The following is a 15899-nucleotide window of genomic DNA, read 5'->3' on the forward strand; positions in this document are numbered from 1 at the left end:
CTTTGCTAAATTTCCATCTTATGAATTATTTTATAGAAAGCAGCAAGTTCTTTTTTGCCAGTGCAGAAGTCTGTTTTAATACTTAATGTCATAGTGGACCTAGTTTTCTTGTGGCTTTGCTCTCCATTTGGTTTGTTTTAGCAATCACGACTTATTTTTGTTCTTTTTCAGTTGAAGAGGGTGAATCTTCAGATTTTGCTTTGACCTGGGACTCATCAGTGACTCAATCAGGTAAATATTTTAGGTTCTTCTGATTGCAAAAACTGCCAGAAAGCTGCCAGGCTTTTTACAGGAACTGTATTTTGTATGTCACATTCCTGTCTCAAATCCAAGACTACCCACTGCAACACAATTTTTATATCAGTTCCATATGGTCAATAAAATCTATTACATACAGAGACTAATATACTCTTATCCTCCAGAGAGACATTCTTTCTTCTTGTGGGCATACTGAAACGGGTTGTGATTTCTCCAGTATAACCACTTTGAAGTTTTCTGCAATGGGCACTGTTGCACATTCATTCCAATCTAATTACATAAAAGCTGCTTTAATAGGAATTTTAAACCTCAGTCCTAGACTGGAATGTGTGTATTTCTCCTCTTGGAGGAAACTGGAAAGTACTGTCAGGGCTGGAGAATAAAAGTGGTACATCATCATGGTAGAGAGACTTAACATTTGAACGAGCTTTTGGTCTGCTTGATAGCAATAGCACTTAAACACATGTCTTGGGCTTGTTCACCTGTATTGCATTGATAATGTGAATAAAAAGAGGCTCAGGAAACTGAACAGGATAAAGCAAGTTTGTGTGTAGTTGTGCAATGTGTGCTGATAATGTGAGGGTAAATGCCAGACCAGTTTGCATTTGAAGCCACATCTTAGTCACTGTTTGTGCCCTGTGTAAACATATTTTACAGTCTGTTATGTCTTTAATGTTTATGAAATTCTCATAATATTTTTGATCTTGAAGCCAATAAATCTATTTCTGTGCTCTCTTCATACTGGACCACACAATGGCATTCTCTTAGAAGCTCAGCGGCGATGTGAAAACAGCTCAGAAGCCGAGCAGTAATACGAAAATTAACAATGGTGCTGCACTCCTGGTTAGCATGGGGTTTATGAGAGCCACGGGGAGACTGGCTCACAGGAGACTTTTCTCACTGAACGCAGCATCTAGCTGGTCTCGAAGGCATGAACAGCCTTGGTGTGGCACATTGTGGCATTTTGCTGTGTACCAGCTGCGCTCCCAGTTGCGCTGGGTGCATCTTCTCTGGGTGCTGCGGCTGTTTCGAACAGTGTGTTTTCACTAGGCTTTGATAGCAAATATTGCTGCTGCTGCTGCTGCAAACCCCCAGCTGCGATGTCGAAGGCCCCTTTGTGCCTGGAGCTAACGGCGCATGAAAAGAGCGCTCGCTGGCTCTCTTGCTTGACCTTCGTCTCAAACAGCAGTGGAGTGGAGTTACTGTGTTATCTATCACAAGTCTTGAATTGTATTAAATTTAACACAGGCTGCGGTTCAAAACAGCAACAACAAAAATCGTTTCTGTGCAGAGCCGGAGTTCATTTGGGATTTCTGGATGGTGTTGGTGACTATGCTGTAAGTAAGAGACAGCCTGTGAAAAGCTTTTCCCAAATTAGTTGAGTCTCCTCCATTTTTCTTAATTTACTTGCGTAATTACAGCTCTCATTCAAGATGTCGGAAGTGGGATAAATCGTATTGTATGTGTGATTTATGGCAGCTTAAGGCAAATGTGTGCTGATTGGGAGATTTTCCTCTTGCTACTTTTAGTAGCTACAGATGTCAATCTTGCACGTGTATAAAGATGCAATACGATACCCTATGAAGAAGGTGCAGTGCGTGGGACAGGGGTTGCAGGCTGGAATATGATTGAGGAACTACACAGAGAAAGCTTAAGAAGCCGTGATTACGTGGTGGTGTGGCTGTGTGGAGTCACTGGCTCTTGTGTGGTGTGCCTCCAAAGCTATATTCAGTAACTGAAACCAGTCCCTCAGTCCCAGTGTGCAAGACTTTCATTATGTTCTTTTACGATCTTCCTGTTTGCATTAGCTCCAGTAGTGTGATGCTGAAGTTCAATAAAGGGTGAAAAAACATGCTTCAGCCTCTCACTTCATGCCCCCTCCTTCCTTGGCCCAAAATGACAAAATTGCCTCCACTTCCTTGACCCCACCAACAGGAAAAAAAAAAAAAAAAAAAGGCCAAACTGGGACTTGTTAACTCTGAAACCTTTGCCAGATGTTTCAAATTAACGTATTTCTCTTCTTTCTCCTGTATGTGTTTGTACATCACTGTGTGTGCACAAACACATACGAAGCAACTCCTGCTAAATTCTGTTGGCGCTCTGTGTGGCTGCCGTGGGCCAGGGCAGCTGCGTCCCAGGGTGGTTTGGTACACAGAGACAGCGAGAGCAGGTAGAATGCAGTTAAACTTTTTCCTTTTCTTTATATTTTTTTGTGCTAACAGAACATTTATATAGATGCAGTTATGGAGCAAGAAGCTGCTTTTGCTGCTGTACTTATTTTGCTCATCAGACGAGTAGTAGCTATATTGGAAATTCTTTTTTTTGTGAGTACAAGTTGAATCTGCAGTTGTGGGGCTTGTCCAAGTACCTGTGGCAGGTGTTTTTCAGTGCAAGTCCAACACTGGGGTCCAAGCTCTGTGTCTCAGAGTGGGTTTCTCTGCTGCCGAAGTGCACCGAAGGTGCTGGGTTTGCACATCCCTGACTGGACCACGGCACTGGGTGAGGGGCTGCTGGGGGGGCTGCTCAGTGCAGCTCACAGACATTTGGCAGTGGGCACGGTGGCAACAGAAGTCCTGTGCTCAGATGGGTCTGCTCAGTGGTGACTTCATACAGGGCACTGTCCTTTCGCCTGTGGTAGAGCATGGGTACAAGTTGCTGTCTTCTCTGGCTTAACTGCTCCTTCCTGGTAAAACCTGCAAAGGCGAAAAATGCTTTGCATAGTTGCAGTAAAGAAGTTATTCAAGTACTTTAAAAACAACTAGATATAGCTTTATGAGTTTTTTTATTTTTTAATTATTTTTTTTATTACCCCAACTTAAAGGCTGTATGTATTAACCTAGAGAATCAGGAAAATATATAAGACAGAGGCTGCCCTTGCACCAGGGTAAATAGTCTGGGTGTCTACCAGCCCTGATTAACAATGGGCGTATAGTGAATTTCCTTCCTCTTCAGGTCTTGTAAACATTTTTTTTTGCTTAATGTAAAAGGAAGGAAAAAACCAGCTTTCCCCCTGTTAATCTGAGGATTTAGCTTGCTGTTAAATAGCAAGTCAGTAGTGTTTTGCTGTGTAAGAGGCAGAGCGCTTTGTGTCCCAGGGGAAGAGCACAGCTCAGTGCTCCTTCCCCTTCCCCGGCTTTTCTCTCTCAGCAGCACGTGCAGCCCTTGAAGCCCGTCCGTCCTGCTCCAGACAGGTCAGAGAGGGTGGGCTGGGCAGGGCTGCCAGGGGCCAGGCAAGCGCCTGCCTCGCTTTGCAAGAGTTTTTGGCTGCTTTGAGTCAAGAGAAAAATAAGATTCAGTATTTGCAAAGCGAGGGTCCAGCCAGACAATGCTGCATTGCTGTTCTAAAACATCATGAGAGTATTATCTTGAGGAGCAACAAGGGACATTTTAAAGAAGTAAAAGTCTTACTAAATATATAGAGAATTTAAGGTATTTTAAAGACCTGAGGGCATTTTACATGGGGGTTGCTGGGGAGTTTCTCATTAGCTGGACTGTGAGGCCCCAGGGAATCTTGGCTGAAACGCCTGGGGCAAACAGAGCAGATTCTGTCTCCTCCTTAGGAGCTTGCAGACCTAAAAGCCTGACTTTTTTCAATGTCTGCTTTTGAGGTAACTGAAGGTATCCTATTTTTGTATGCAGCTATGAGTTATGATACTGATTAAGAAAGAGTTTGAGAAATAGGGGAACGAACACATAGCCCGGGCACTGGGGCCCAGTGGCACTGGCGGTGTCTCTGCGCACGTTTGCAGCGCGCGGGGCAATCTTTGCAGTTTGGGACTGGAAGGGCCTTATCTGAGGCCAGTGCCCAACCAGCCATTAGCACATCATCAGTATCATTCAATTACAACATTTCAGAAATCACGAAAATAAATTACAGCTTGGTACCCCCCCTTTTGCCCATTAGCTGCAGCTCTGCTGTCTCTGCAGCAGCTGGGCACGTGTGCGAGGGACGCGCTAACAAAGCACAGCATCGCTTTAGGACATGGACGTTTCATGTTTTGCCCACGTGTTTGTTTTATACAGTATGCTACTTAAGATTTTTAATTGCCTTCTGCAATTTCTTTTAAAGTTTCCCCCTTTAAGGAGGGGGGAAAAAAAAAAGAAAAAAAGAGGGGAAGTAGCAGCTTTAGAGAAATGAACCACAAAAGAAAGCCATGCTGTGGTCACCCTGTTTCCCCTCTCTTATGCTGTGTATGCTACCTCCCAGCTACATAAATCGCAATTTTCACGGTATCTTCAGAGGAGGAATATCTTGATACAGTTTGTAGACTTATTTTCACTCAGGGCTAGCGAATTCTGTGCTGGGAGGTCTTAATGCTATCTCTGCTGCTCAGGGGTCTCCCTGCCTGTTCCTTCCTGGCTGTTCCCTGTGCTCTCCTCCACCATTGGTTTTGTGACGCTGGTGCTCCTGGCTGTCTGCTCCCCAAATGTTGAGAGTTTCTGTTCTCCCCTAACTGTTTTGTAGAGTTGGATTTAATTTTAGCTGCCAAAGGAGCAAAACGGATGACAGTCAAGGTCTCGTGAAGCAGAGCCTTGCCCCTGCAAGTATTCATGCATTAACTTTTTCCTCTGTTTTGTTTATTTGGATAAGCTACAGAAAATGTGTTCTCCTTCCTCACCTTTCCTCTTCTAGAGGCCACACCACGTTTGCCTTTGTCCAGCACCTGGGGCTTGCACTCCCCAGCATGGTCCACTGCCTGGTGCCCACCAAGGCCAGCATCCTCACGGAGCCCCGTCCCTGTGGTCTCACAGTACCCAGGGCTGTCCCTGCTCTCTGCTCGTGTCCCCCGGCCGCTCCCACGGAGCCCCTGCTGGTGCTGCTCCAGCCACACGACCCGCGGGGCATGGGCTGTGTTGGGAGTAAGTCAGGAAGGTCCAGAGGAGGGAGACTGCCCTCCCGTAGACACTAAGCTCTCTTTCTCTGTTTCTACATGTACTTTGTTTTTTCCTATTTAACTTCTAAATGGCAGAATGCTGGGAAAAAAAGCCCCAAACCTCTCTCAAACACCCTCAACATGAAAATCTGGGGTCTTTGCTGCAGAGCATTGGAAAGCCTGGTTGCAATTCGGTGGGCATGAGAAACTGATTATTTTGCAAATGCTCCGAAGTTACCCGTGCTGGGTACCTTTACAAGCTTAGGCATGTTCTAAAAGTTATTTTCATTAGTAAATCAGTATGAGAAGATTCTGATTACAGTGTGTAAGGATTTTCAAAGAGATAAACCTTTGACTGTTACAAAGAAAATAAAAGACTTCGATAACTTTCTTAGTTGAATATTTTTTCCAATATACTATGAAATGTTTGATCTCAACTGGTTGGCCTTCTTATGTGGGTTTTAAAACCAGCATTTTTATCTCTGCATGGATCTGCGGCATGCAGCCCAGGTGCGATGGTCTGAGGTTCTCGAAATTTTAAATATCTGCTTTGGAAGCAGTCAAAAACCAAATAGATGCAAACTGGACAAAGCTAAGGAAGTTTGTAGTTCTGCTGCATTCCTCGTTTATTTGAAGTTGAACTTTTGTTTTCCTTGGTAAATGTATGGGTTTTTACAATGTAACATAGTTGTATCCTTTCAGATGAGACAAAAATATAATTCTTCTTTCCTAATTATAAAATTTAATTATTAACATCAATCTTTTACATATAAATAATTAATTATTTTTTAAAAGAAGGAACTTTCAGCGTTTTCTCAACTTTAGTGTTTTCTCAAACCGAAGGTGAAGTGATAGAAAGTACATGATACTCAGACAATATGGTGGTGAGTGAACATCTGAGACAGATGTAAGATTTTAGGAGCTGAGATAATATAATAAGAGTAATTACCAACCCTTCCCAGATTACTCTGCTTGTAGGAGCTCACAGTACATCTCTGCATCTCTTGCATCTGGAGCAAGTCTCCACTCCCAGTGCTGCCGGGCTGGTGAGAAGCCAGATGTGGTGCTGCCAGAGGAAGCTGTTGACTGGAGTGACAGAGGGGGGTACCTGGGGCTCCCAGAAGTCTGACCAACATCCCGTGACTGTCATACCTTCAGGGAAAGGAGAAGTATAAAAAATGAGATTGCTTGTCGCGCAGCACAGCACTGACACACATATCTGTCATGGAAACAGCCACCCTGTGAATCTGCTGCGGCGTCTCTGGTGTTGCCGCGCCCTAGGTGTTCCCCTCGTGTTTGGGGAGGGAGTCTCTGGCAAGAAGGAGCGATCTTCAGATGTGAACACAGCATGGCTGTCAGTATTTAAATTAGAAGCACACACCTGTGTATTACAGCGTTTCCTAGAAAATACTTACTATTAAAAATGTTAATTGGGAAAATTATAGTGATAGCACAGAGGAGGAGAATTAATTTCTGTGGTAAAAGAGATGGGGAAAGAAAAGCTCATTTTAAAGGGAGCTATTGAGTACACCCTCCTCCCCTACCCTTTCCCAGGAATTTTAAAGACGGAGTCTGTTGGAAAGCCAGTCTGCTTAAGAGAGACTGAGCAAGCGTGGTGTTGCAGCATGTTGTTGGTGTTGCCAAGTTTCACGGGACCTAAAGCCAGCCCCCCAAAATTGCTCCAAGCAAGATCCATAAAGGGGAGGATTTCTGCTGGGCCAGAGCCCCTGCCTGGCCGTGCTGGCGAGGGGCCGTGGACTCGTGTGTGTGAGGATGCCAGCAGTGTGTTGGGACTGATGATGGGCGGCAAGAGAGCATCTCTGGGGTCACTGGGTTAACCTCATGGGAAGTCTTGTAAGCTTTGGCCAGCGTGGGTTGGGAGATGTTCCTATAGGGTCTTCTGGCAGGGGCATCTTGCCAGAAATACAACTAAACCATGGCGTGGACAGCTGCACAGTGTATCGTTCTGGGGCTGGCAGGGGATGCCTTCCATGGGTCGTGTCCATGTCTTGCTAGCAATGTTGTTTTCCCTGCGACAAACTTGCTTTCTATTTAAAGGCGTGCCTGTTGGTGCTTTATCTGCTGAGAGCCTGTCGCTGTGCTTCAGTTGTCCACCTTCACGCGTGGGCCCTCCCAGGTGCAGCCTTCCGGGCTCTCCATCTCTTGCTTGCTTCAGGTCAGCTGTGGGTATGAACGTCCCAGTGCAGGACGCTGCTGGGGAGCTGGAGGGAGCGCTGGAGAGGAGTGAGGCATAGCATCGCATCTTCTCATCTTCCTCTCACTCCTGCTCTCCCTTCCTCTGTTTCTCTCCAGTGATGCTATGTTGTCCTCTCTTGCTGCCCAAGTGAAGGGCTGTGATTAGATGAACATTTTCTGTGGTTTTAGATGAAAATTATATCTGTTGTTTACAATAGCTTTCAGGGGCATAACTGGCAGTAATGGGCAAAGTAAAGCAAAAGAGATGCTAGGCTGGATACCAGGAAACATTTCCCTGTAGTGGGATCTAATAGATCTAATGGTATTACCTCCCATCAGTTCGGTCATTTTCAAACCAGACTGGACAAAGTGCTTGAAAATACACTGTTGGAATGGTCTTACGTTAGCAGAGGGGTGGATAAGATCAGCTGGTAAATCCTCCTCATCTCTAATTTGTGCAATTCTGCTGCACTCTGGATTTGCTAATCTACTGCAGATTTGAGGGCAGAAGCAGTCTGAGTGGTCAGTCAAATTGTGCTTTCTAGAGCTTACTTCAGTAAATATTTTAATGTAGGATCTCAAAGCATTTCAGAAATGCTAACTAAGCCTCCCAGCTCGCAGAAAGTCTTCCTTATGCCCCATGTTCATCCTACTCAGTGGGTGCAGTGTGCGCTGTGCTGCACGTCGCCTTCCCGGGGCCTCCAGCTTCAGGCCCAACGGGCACTTGCCAGCCTGTCTTGTGCGGGGTTGCTTCTGCAGGTCGGGGGCTTGGCTTTTCTAAGTCTGCTTTGGCTGGCTCATAGGAGCGAGGGCAGCTCAAAGCATGCCGCTGTAGGAAGGAATTGCAGTGGGTTTTACCTGTGTGAAATCAGACAGCTGAAGGAAAGTCTCCTGTGAACAATTCCTTTGGTTTTCACAGAAACTTCTGTTCTCCTTCGACTAGCTTGCACATTGCAGTCGTAACTGGTAGCTAAAAGCACCCAGCCTGAACAAATGTAAAACAGAAATAGTGGAATCTGTTGCATTGGCCTGTTGCTCAAGTGAGAAAAATCAATAAAAAATAATGTCACAGTGGTAGATCCCCAGTAATCATTCTTCCTGAGAAAAAAACAAATTGTGCCAGTCATGAGAATGGGGTTTTATAAACAAGGTTGTAAGAGAAGAAAAACAAATGAAACAAACAAGCTCTCCTGCTTTGTTTTCTGGACAGAGTAAGGATGTTGATATGAAACTCTGCAGTGATGAACTGTATGAAATTTATGATGCTTTGCCCAAATAATCTTGGATTATTCAGTACAGGAAACTAGAATCATTTGGGTTGGAAGGGACCTCTAGTGGGTCTTACTCAACATTGACCTAACTTGTGAAAGTTTCTGTAACCGTTACTGCTGTATTTTTGGTTAAACTGTTATGAACTCTTAAGCTTATCACAGACAAAGAGTACAGGTATGGTTACTGTAGCGTGAGAGTGTGTAGAAAACAAACTAAGGGCAAATACTCATGGGAACAAATTTTTTTAAAGGTTAACAGTTAGCTTAAAATTTCCCGTAATAAAAGATACATTTGTATTTCTGTCATCTAGTGTGCAAAGTAGCCTTTTTTCTGGTCTCACTACAAGGAATTACAACGTCATTGTCAAAATAAACTGAGCTCATCTCATAATCTTGTATTTGTTGTGTATAAATTCAAATGAGGAAACTGTTAAATGGGACCATTTATAATGAGATTTGAGATACCCTATGGCTCCCACTTGGAGACAAGTGACCTTTGTCTTTTTTGGGGCTGAGTAACAGCACGATGAAGATTTAATAGATGTGTGCAGAGACCTGGCAGTAGATTGGGGTGTGCATGGAAGAGGTGCTTGATGCATCTTGCCCTACATATTTTTGAATCCATTGCACTGGGGACTGAAGTGCCTGCCTGTTTGCGTGTTTTACTAGCTGTGCCTGCTATCTCCCCTGGATGGTTTTGGTGTTTGTTAGTGGAAATTGTTAGAGTCATAAAACACTGAAGAGAAAGGCAAAAACCTGCACTCTTTGCTTGGAAACACTATCTGTGTTGCATAAAGCTCTGACAAGATCAAGCCTCTAATTAAATTATCTGGCACGCGGACAATTCTGTTCTGAGATCTGCTGAGCTAATGTGTAGCCATTAGCTCATACAGCCACCAAATCAGAAGTACCAAAGAGACAATTTACATAGGACCACAGCGTGTTTTAAAAAATTCTGGTGAGTTGTGAAGCCTGTAATGTTAATTGCCAGTTAGCACATTGTAATTGCTGTAATTATTTGCAAGTAAAATGATGTAAGGGACTTAACATTGTACTTTTCTTAACACTTCACATGTTGGTGATCCACTAAATCTCCCACTTAGAGTTTTGCTGGTTATTTTAAGAGCTCGACAGGCATTTGCTGAAGTCTGATCTCATCCGTGAGCTTGCCGTTCTGCCTGTTGTCTTTAACGCTGAGTGGTGCCTCTCTAAAGTCTTCATTAAAAGAAAAAAAGGCAGTAACATAGTAGAAGTGAATGTCTGCTGCTGACCAGCGAGAGCATAGCCAGCCCTGCCGCCGGCCGCACTGGAACCCAGCTGGGAGAGAGCCCTCAGCACAAATTGCCAGCCTATTGCCTCCCGCCGCCACGCCGCGGAAGTGGGCCAAAAGCTCCTCCGTATGGGATTAAAGGGATGTGTAATAGATTAAAGATCAAAAATGTTAATTAAGAAATGGTCTTTTCTAATAAGATGCCTTCAAGGGCACGGTACCAAAAATGAGGTGATATCTCATTTTGGCAACTGTGCCGGGGTTGTAATGAAGCGGGAGCATGGGGGTAAGGGGAGAAGGAAGGGACACCTCCTGTTCAAGGCATCTCCTTCAGAAGGGATGAATCAATTAGCAATAAAAAGGTAAACATGTAAGTCAAAATGACGTTACTCTGAATGCTACTGAACACAATGCATGGATTTAGATGTACATGTTTTAGCTTGGCGTTTCCTTGAGGATAAGTTGGCAGTTGGCAGCTGATAAAGAAAGACTCCTTCAGCTTAGTGATATTTAAGCAGCAGCAGCACAGTAATTTGGCTGAGAACAACCACCCTTGTTAGAAGCTTTGATGCATTTGAACTGAATCTGTGCAATGTATTTTCATGAAGTAACTTTCTAGATATGGGAAGTTGAGCACCTTTGTTGCTGGATTGAAATTCGTAGGCACCACCTTTGGGGGAAGGCTTATTGCTCTTCAGAAAAGGGAAGAGACAGAGCTGTGCGGTTTCTTATTCCAGACTCCTGCAGCAGGGGGAAGTTTGTGTTTTACAAATAAATTGATATGCAAGTGTTACTTTTGTGTTTCAAACCTGAAAGGTGCTTCTGACAACCCTGAAATTTTATTGCATCATTGTAACTAAAGAAAAAATGCTTTTTCTTAAACTTGATCATTCCAGTTGGTGACTTCACTGTCACATTTTCTTAGTAAACTCATCAAAACTCCAAAAGTGCTTTTCCTTGCAGTAAGATGATGGGATTTCACATCCCACTTCATCCCACACTTTCCCCTCTAAATGCTTTTTTCACGGAAAGCTGCAGTATTTATGGAGTGAGTTATTTGCTAGCATAAAATGGAGGGACCCTGTAGGCAAATTTCTTCCCTCTTGGTTGGAAGCTTTCGCTTGGATAAAGAAAACCACTGGCACAGTGAGGCTTTCCGTTTAGCGCGCGTATACGTTTTAAAGCTCTGTCTGTTGTTTGAACTGATTGGGAATTTTCAATTTAAGAGACAGATGGTGGGCAGGTGCTGGGTGATCACCTGCCTCTGTGTGTGCGGGACGAGCAGGGGCCGACTGCCGCAGCCGGGCGGAGAAAAGTCCTTTGACGAGGGTCTGAAATTTAAATGTACTGCTCTGGCTGTGTATGTTTAATAGTCATCCACTGTGTGAATCTGTAGTAGAAAAGAGCATTTGGAGGACATAAGCAATGGAAAGGTGAGGGCTCTGCGCTACCAGCTCACCTGCAGCCCCCAAACGAAGCAGGGGGCGGCCTTGAGAGGAGGAGTGATGGTTTTCCATGGGTCCTTTTTCATTGAGTTGGGTTTGGAGCCCTTGGAGCTGATGCAGTGTAGACTTGTGCTCATTGGTATTGTTTCGTTTTGATGGGGGCTGCAGGTGACTTAAATTAAAGGAGTCTAAATTCCTGTGCCCTGGTTTTCTCAGAGAAGTGAACACGAATGGAGATTGTGGTTGTTTCCATCCACAGAAAGAAAATCAGAGAACTGTTTCTTGTCCAAAGACTTAAGTCAGATGTTTTTGCTGTTCATAAATGTATCATTTTGATGCACTGATTAGTTCCATCTCTACATGATTTCACTTATGTTTTTTGTTAAAAGAAATGTGTAACTTTGACTTGAATTAGCTTTCTCCCAAGAAGAGCTACATCTAGCAATTCTTGCTGACACATCAAGGAGATACAACTGTAGCAACAGAAAGATAATTGCCTTTTTCCTTATTACGAAGTTTGTTTAAAAGTCTCAAAGGTATTTTGTACTGGGCAATTTTGAAGACAGTGTTCTGAATTGAAGCTTTCCTCTGTGTAATTCTGACAATATTCAAAAGAGATGTGTGTAGCCTGTCATTCTTCTTTCAGTGACAATAGGGAAGACTTCAATTTTTATGTTGTTGATTTAATCATGTAGGTTGTATTTTAAGGAATCTGGTCAGTTTGTAATGCTGTCAGTAATTTGTGCAGCATGCGTGTCCCATGTGAAAATTGAGAACACTTGAACTGAAGCTTTGATAGTAGTTCATATCAGATTCTTTGCAGTTAGCGCACAAGTCCATGTGACCATTTATCCTGTTACATGAATGAGAAATGTCCTGTGTAAAAAACATTTGGGTTTTCTTCCTTGATCATATAAAATATTGCCAGATTTTCACAGTGACATCCAGGAAGCATATATAAAATCAGCAGGGTTAGTCAGGTATGACTGAGGGCAGGATTTAGTCTATGAGCTTATGAAAAAAAAGTTGTGCAGTAAAAATGTACTTTTTCTGATCAAGGTTGAATTTCAAACTTTAATCTTGCACAGGTTAGCTAATAGCCAGATTGGTAAAATATTTTCTGGACAGGATGTTGCAGAATTCCACTTTTTTTTTCTTATTCTCATTTTTTTTCTTTATATCTTGCATGTGCAGACAGCTGTGCTGTTGAAGACAATGAGGAATATCACTTCTGCAAGTGCACTTTGTATCTCTGGGTTTGTGTTGTGACAAGCAAGCGTAGATGCTTCTGCATAACAGAATTAAATGCTGTTGTATTTTCCACCCTTACATTCAAAAAGTAGTGCTTGGTGTTTATGGTGTTTTGTGTGTGAAATTGAATTAGTGTTGCTCTTCCTCCAAAATGGTTTATAAGAACTGGTGAATTTTTAGGGCATTTTGTATACTGAGATTGTAAACCTGGTGTATTTTAAATGTCTTTCTGAGTTGCAAGGAAACCCACAGATACACCACAGGCACTGGAAGCGTGGCGGGGCCGTCAGCGAGCTATTAAATGAGAAAACACATTGTAAGAGTTAAGTGATTTTTAGTTTGATACTGCAATGAAATATTTTAAAACGGTATCTGGTTAATGAACGTTGTGGCCAGACTGTGTAACTGGCTGAGGATGTAGGGTGTGGAAGTGCTTTATAAACAGTCAGCTGGCTGTGATGGCTGGAAACCAGGTGGAAGGGTCCAAAGCAAGCCCCAAGCCCCTTTTCCCACACCAGGCGCCGGGCTGTGGGTGCGGTGGCCGTGCTGGCCTGAGCTGTGGCCTTTGGTGTTGGAAAAGCTCTTTTGCAGGATGGAGCTCTCGAGTGTCAGTCTTTCTACTGGCCAAGTGAAATGCAAATTCAGTAATTTAGGAAAAAAATTGGCAGTGGGCCTCCACAAAGAAATGTGCCTTTAAAAAAGTGGATAATTTTGTTGTTATTACTATTTTTTATCTAGTGCAAAGTACACAGGGAATGGGGCTGCTAAAGAGCATATCAACTAAATTAGGGTTAATTAGAAGTTCTCCCAAATAGCTGGTGCTTCATCAGCAACAGAGCAGCGTGTAAATAAATCTAATTTCTCTCCAGCTAAACTCTTTACAAGCTTAATTACAACAGCAACAATATCTCTGCCCCTACGCCCCCCCTTTTTCGTTAGTGGGAACGGGTCATTATGGAGCTCTATCTGGTGAGGGTTATCGTGAGAAGACGAGAGCTGCACCTTTCAGAGGTGTCCTTTGAGGCTGAGGAAGAAGTGGAGGAACTTTCAGCATGTCTGGAAGAGCCCAATTAAGGTAGTTCATAAGAAACTTGAGAAGCAGAAAGTACCAGTGGAGAACACCGATATGTTCTGGAGAGACTTTTGTTAATTACATGAAGTATTTCTACTATTTGCATTATCGGCCAACTTATTTTTCTTCCCTTTATTACTCATTTGCCAGCAAAAATCCATACTTAGGGTTTTTATCTGTCCATTTTCTTTTTTTCTTTAACTATACATCATCCTCACAGTAGATCTGAGGGCTCTCCCAGTTCCCTGATGCTGGGTACCACACTGCTGTCTCCTGCTCCGACACTCAGGATCTGCCGAAGGAGAGGGGAGGCTGAGGGAGACAAGACTTTAAAGTCATTTTAGCTTTAACTCTTTTAAATGTCTTTTCACACTTTCTTTACCACCTAGGGCTAGAAGAAAGAACGTAGGAAGATGTTGGGAGAAAAAGTGTTATCACTGCTAAAAGGATCACCACACTGGAGGACTGATGCAGTTCACTTCTTATTTCCGAGATAAATAGCTGAAAATCTCTAGCCGGAAATTAGTTATCGCAGGGAGAGTACAAACCTGGGTGCAGGTTTCAGCTGGGTGCAGAATTGCTCTGCAGACACTCAGAGGAATTAACTTACTTCATTTGGTGCTAACTTGTTTCATTTGGTGCTTGATTCACTGCCCTCCGTGATTTTTGAAAAATTTTCTTTCTGATTCCGTTGGACCCAGTACATTCCTTATTACGTGGTGTCACATTTCAGCCGATCCCAAATTAATAAATGAGCAGCAGCAGAATAGCACGCAGCACAATTCTAACAGCATGAGCCTCACAGAAGTATATTTCACTTAGCTCCAATTTAAATACTCTGCTTTGCTCGATTTAATTCTGTGAAATTACTGAATTAATGGCTTTGTCAAGTGAAACGTGTAGGCCTTCAGAGTTTGGTATTAAGGAAAGAAATGAGAAAGGAAGTTTGAGGTACGTTAATTTTTGCGTGCGGGCTCACTTTAAAAACAAACTGAAATTTAACTGAGCCCACAGACCAAAATCACATCAGGTTTTGAAACCAGGGAACAGAGAAGGAGCGTAAAGTGACAGGAAGCTTTCTGGGCTGTTCTGCTAATTTGGTTTCCTTGTCGGCTCGCGTTAATCTCTGCGGCGGATCTGCTGGCCAGGAGGGGTGTGGGTTTGCGGCAGGGGCTGGCCACGGTCATGCGGAAGGTAATACCTTTTGCAGGACCTGATGCTTCCTTAATAGCTTGGCCACCTGTTAAATTCCTTTTCCTGTACTGCGTAATATGACTTTCTTCTCTCTTTTCTTGTTGAGAATCTTGATAAATCAGTTGCCTTTTTTCACGTTCATTAACTGAATTCTTTTGCTGTGGTCTGAATCCCTGCACAAGACACCGTGCCCAGCCTGGTGGTGGTCAGGCAGGGATGCATGTGCATAACGAGACCTGAGGGTAACGTTTCTGAAAGCTTGTAAGCCCTGGTGCTCTGAAGCCATTTAGACATGTAGGTGCCTAATTCTCATTAATTTCCAGGTGCATGGGCTTTTGCTACAGTCTGTTGCCACTAAGTGGATGTTTGGCTCCTAAATCAGTTGGGCTGCCTGCAGGCATTCCTCCCAGCTCCTGCAGGAGCAAGTGTAAGGTACCATCTTCCCAGTTTCTGCTCGCTCTGCTGTCACTGCCCATCGTGGAGGGCTCCTGCTGGCAGAAGTGTGAGCCTCTGCCAGCACCAACTAGCAGAGACACCTGAGCTTGCATGTAGGAAAACGTGGCTTTTTCCTCAGGTGTATTTGAAGAACCTTTTTTCCAAAGCAAGCCAGATTTGTAGAGAGAAAGTCAGTGAGCTTTTTTTCCTCCAGGATGGTGCTTGATTAGACTGTAAAACCCACAACGAGGTTATGGTCCAGGTCCAACCCTTTATACCCTGGGTATAAATAGGAGTTTTACCCAAGAAGCTAACTCCACAAACCCAATCCCACGGAAATCTATCAGGTCTTTAATCACAGTTTTTAAGACTTTCAGGCACAGTTATTGCAGAAGCGGGTCCCTTCCACGCTCCTTCAGCCACACATTTGTCATTCCCGCTGGAAAACAATCCAGGCAGGTTCTGAGCAAATGGAGACCCACGAGAAGGACAGTGAAATAATTATTGCTTTCTCTGATTTGCCTAGGTGTATTTTTCTTCCTGCCCACAAGAAATTCTTCCCTCTTGTTCCATCTTTTCCCTCTGTATTGATTCCACTCCTTAGTTTCTGACAGTTTGTGGTGTGCTGTGGCT

General features: G+C 43.7%; 1 protein-coding gene across 1 annotated transcript in view; it reads left to right on the forward strand.

Annotated features, from left to right (window-relative positions):
- The window catches only part of LOC104271796, a gene marked incomplete at its 3' end in the record, with an annotated part of 36836 nt that overhangs the window by 1484 nt on the left and 19453 nt on the right, over positions 1 to 15899 (forward strand). The window contains exon 2 of the mRNA XM_009866581.1: positions 142 to 231. Coding sequence (XP_009864883.1) covers positions 142 to 231 — 90 coding nt within the window. The remainder of the gene's footprint in view (positions 1 to 141; positions 232 to 15899) is intronic.

Source organism: Apaloderma vittatum, unplaced genomic scaffold (genome assembly GCF_000703405.1).
Source record: "Apaloderma vittatum isolate BGI_N311 unplaced genomic scaffold, ASM70340v1 scaffold6483, whole genome shotgun sequence".
In the NCBI taxonomy this organism is placed as follows: Eukaryota; Metazoa; Chordata; class Aves; order Trogoniformes; family Trogonidae; genus Apaloderma; species Apaloderma vittatum.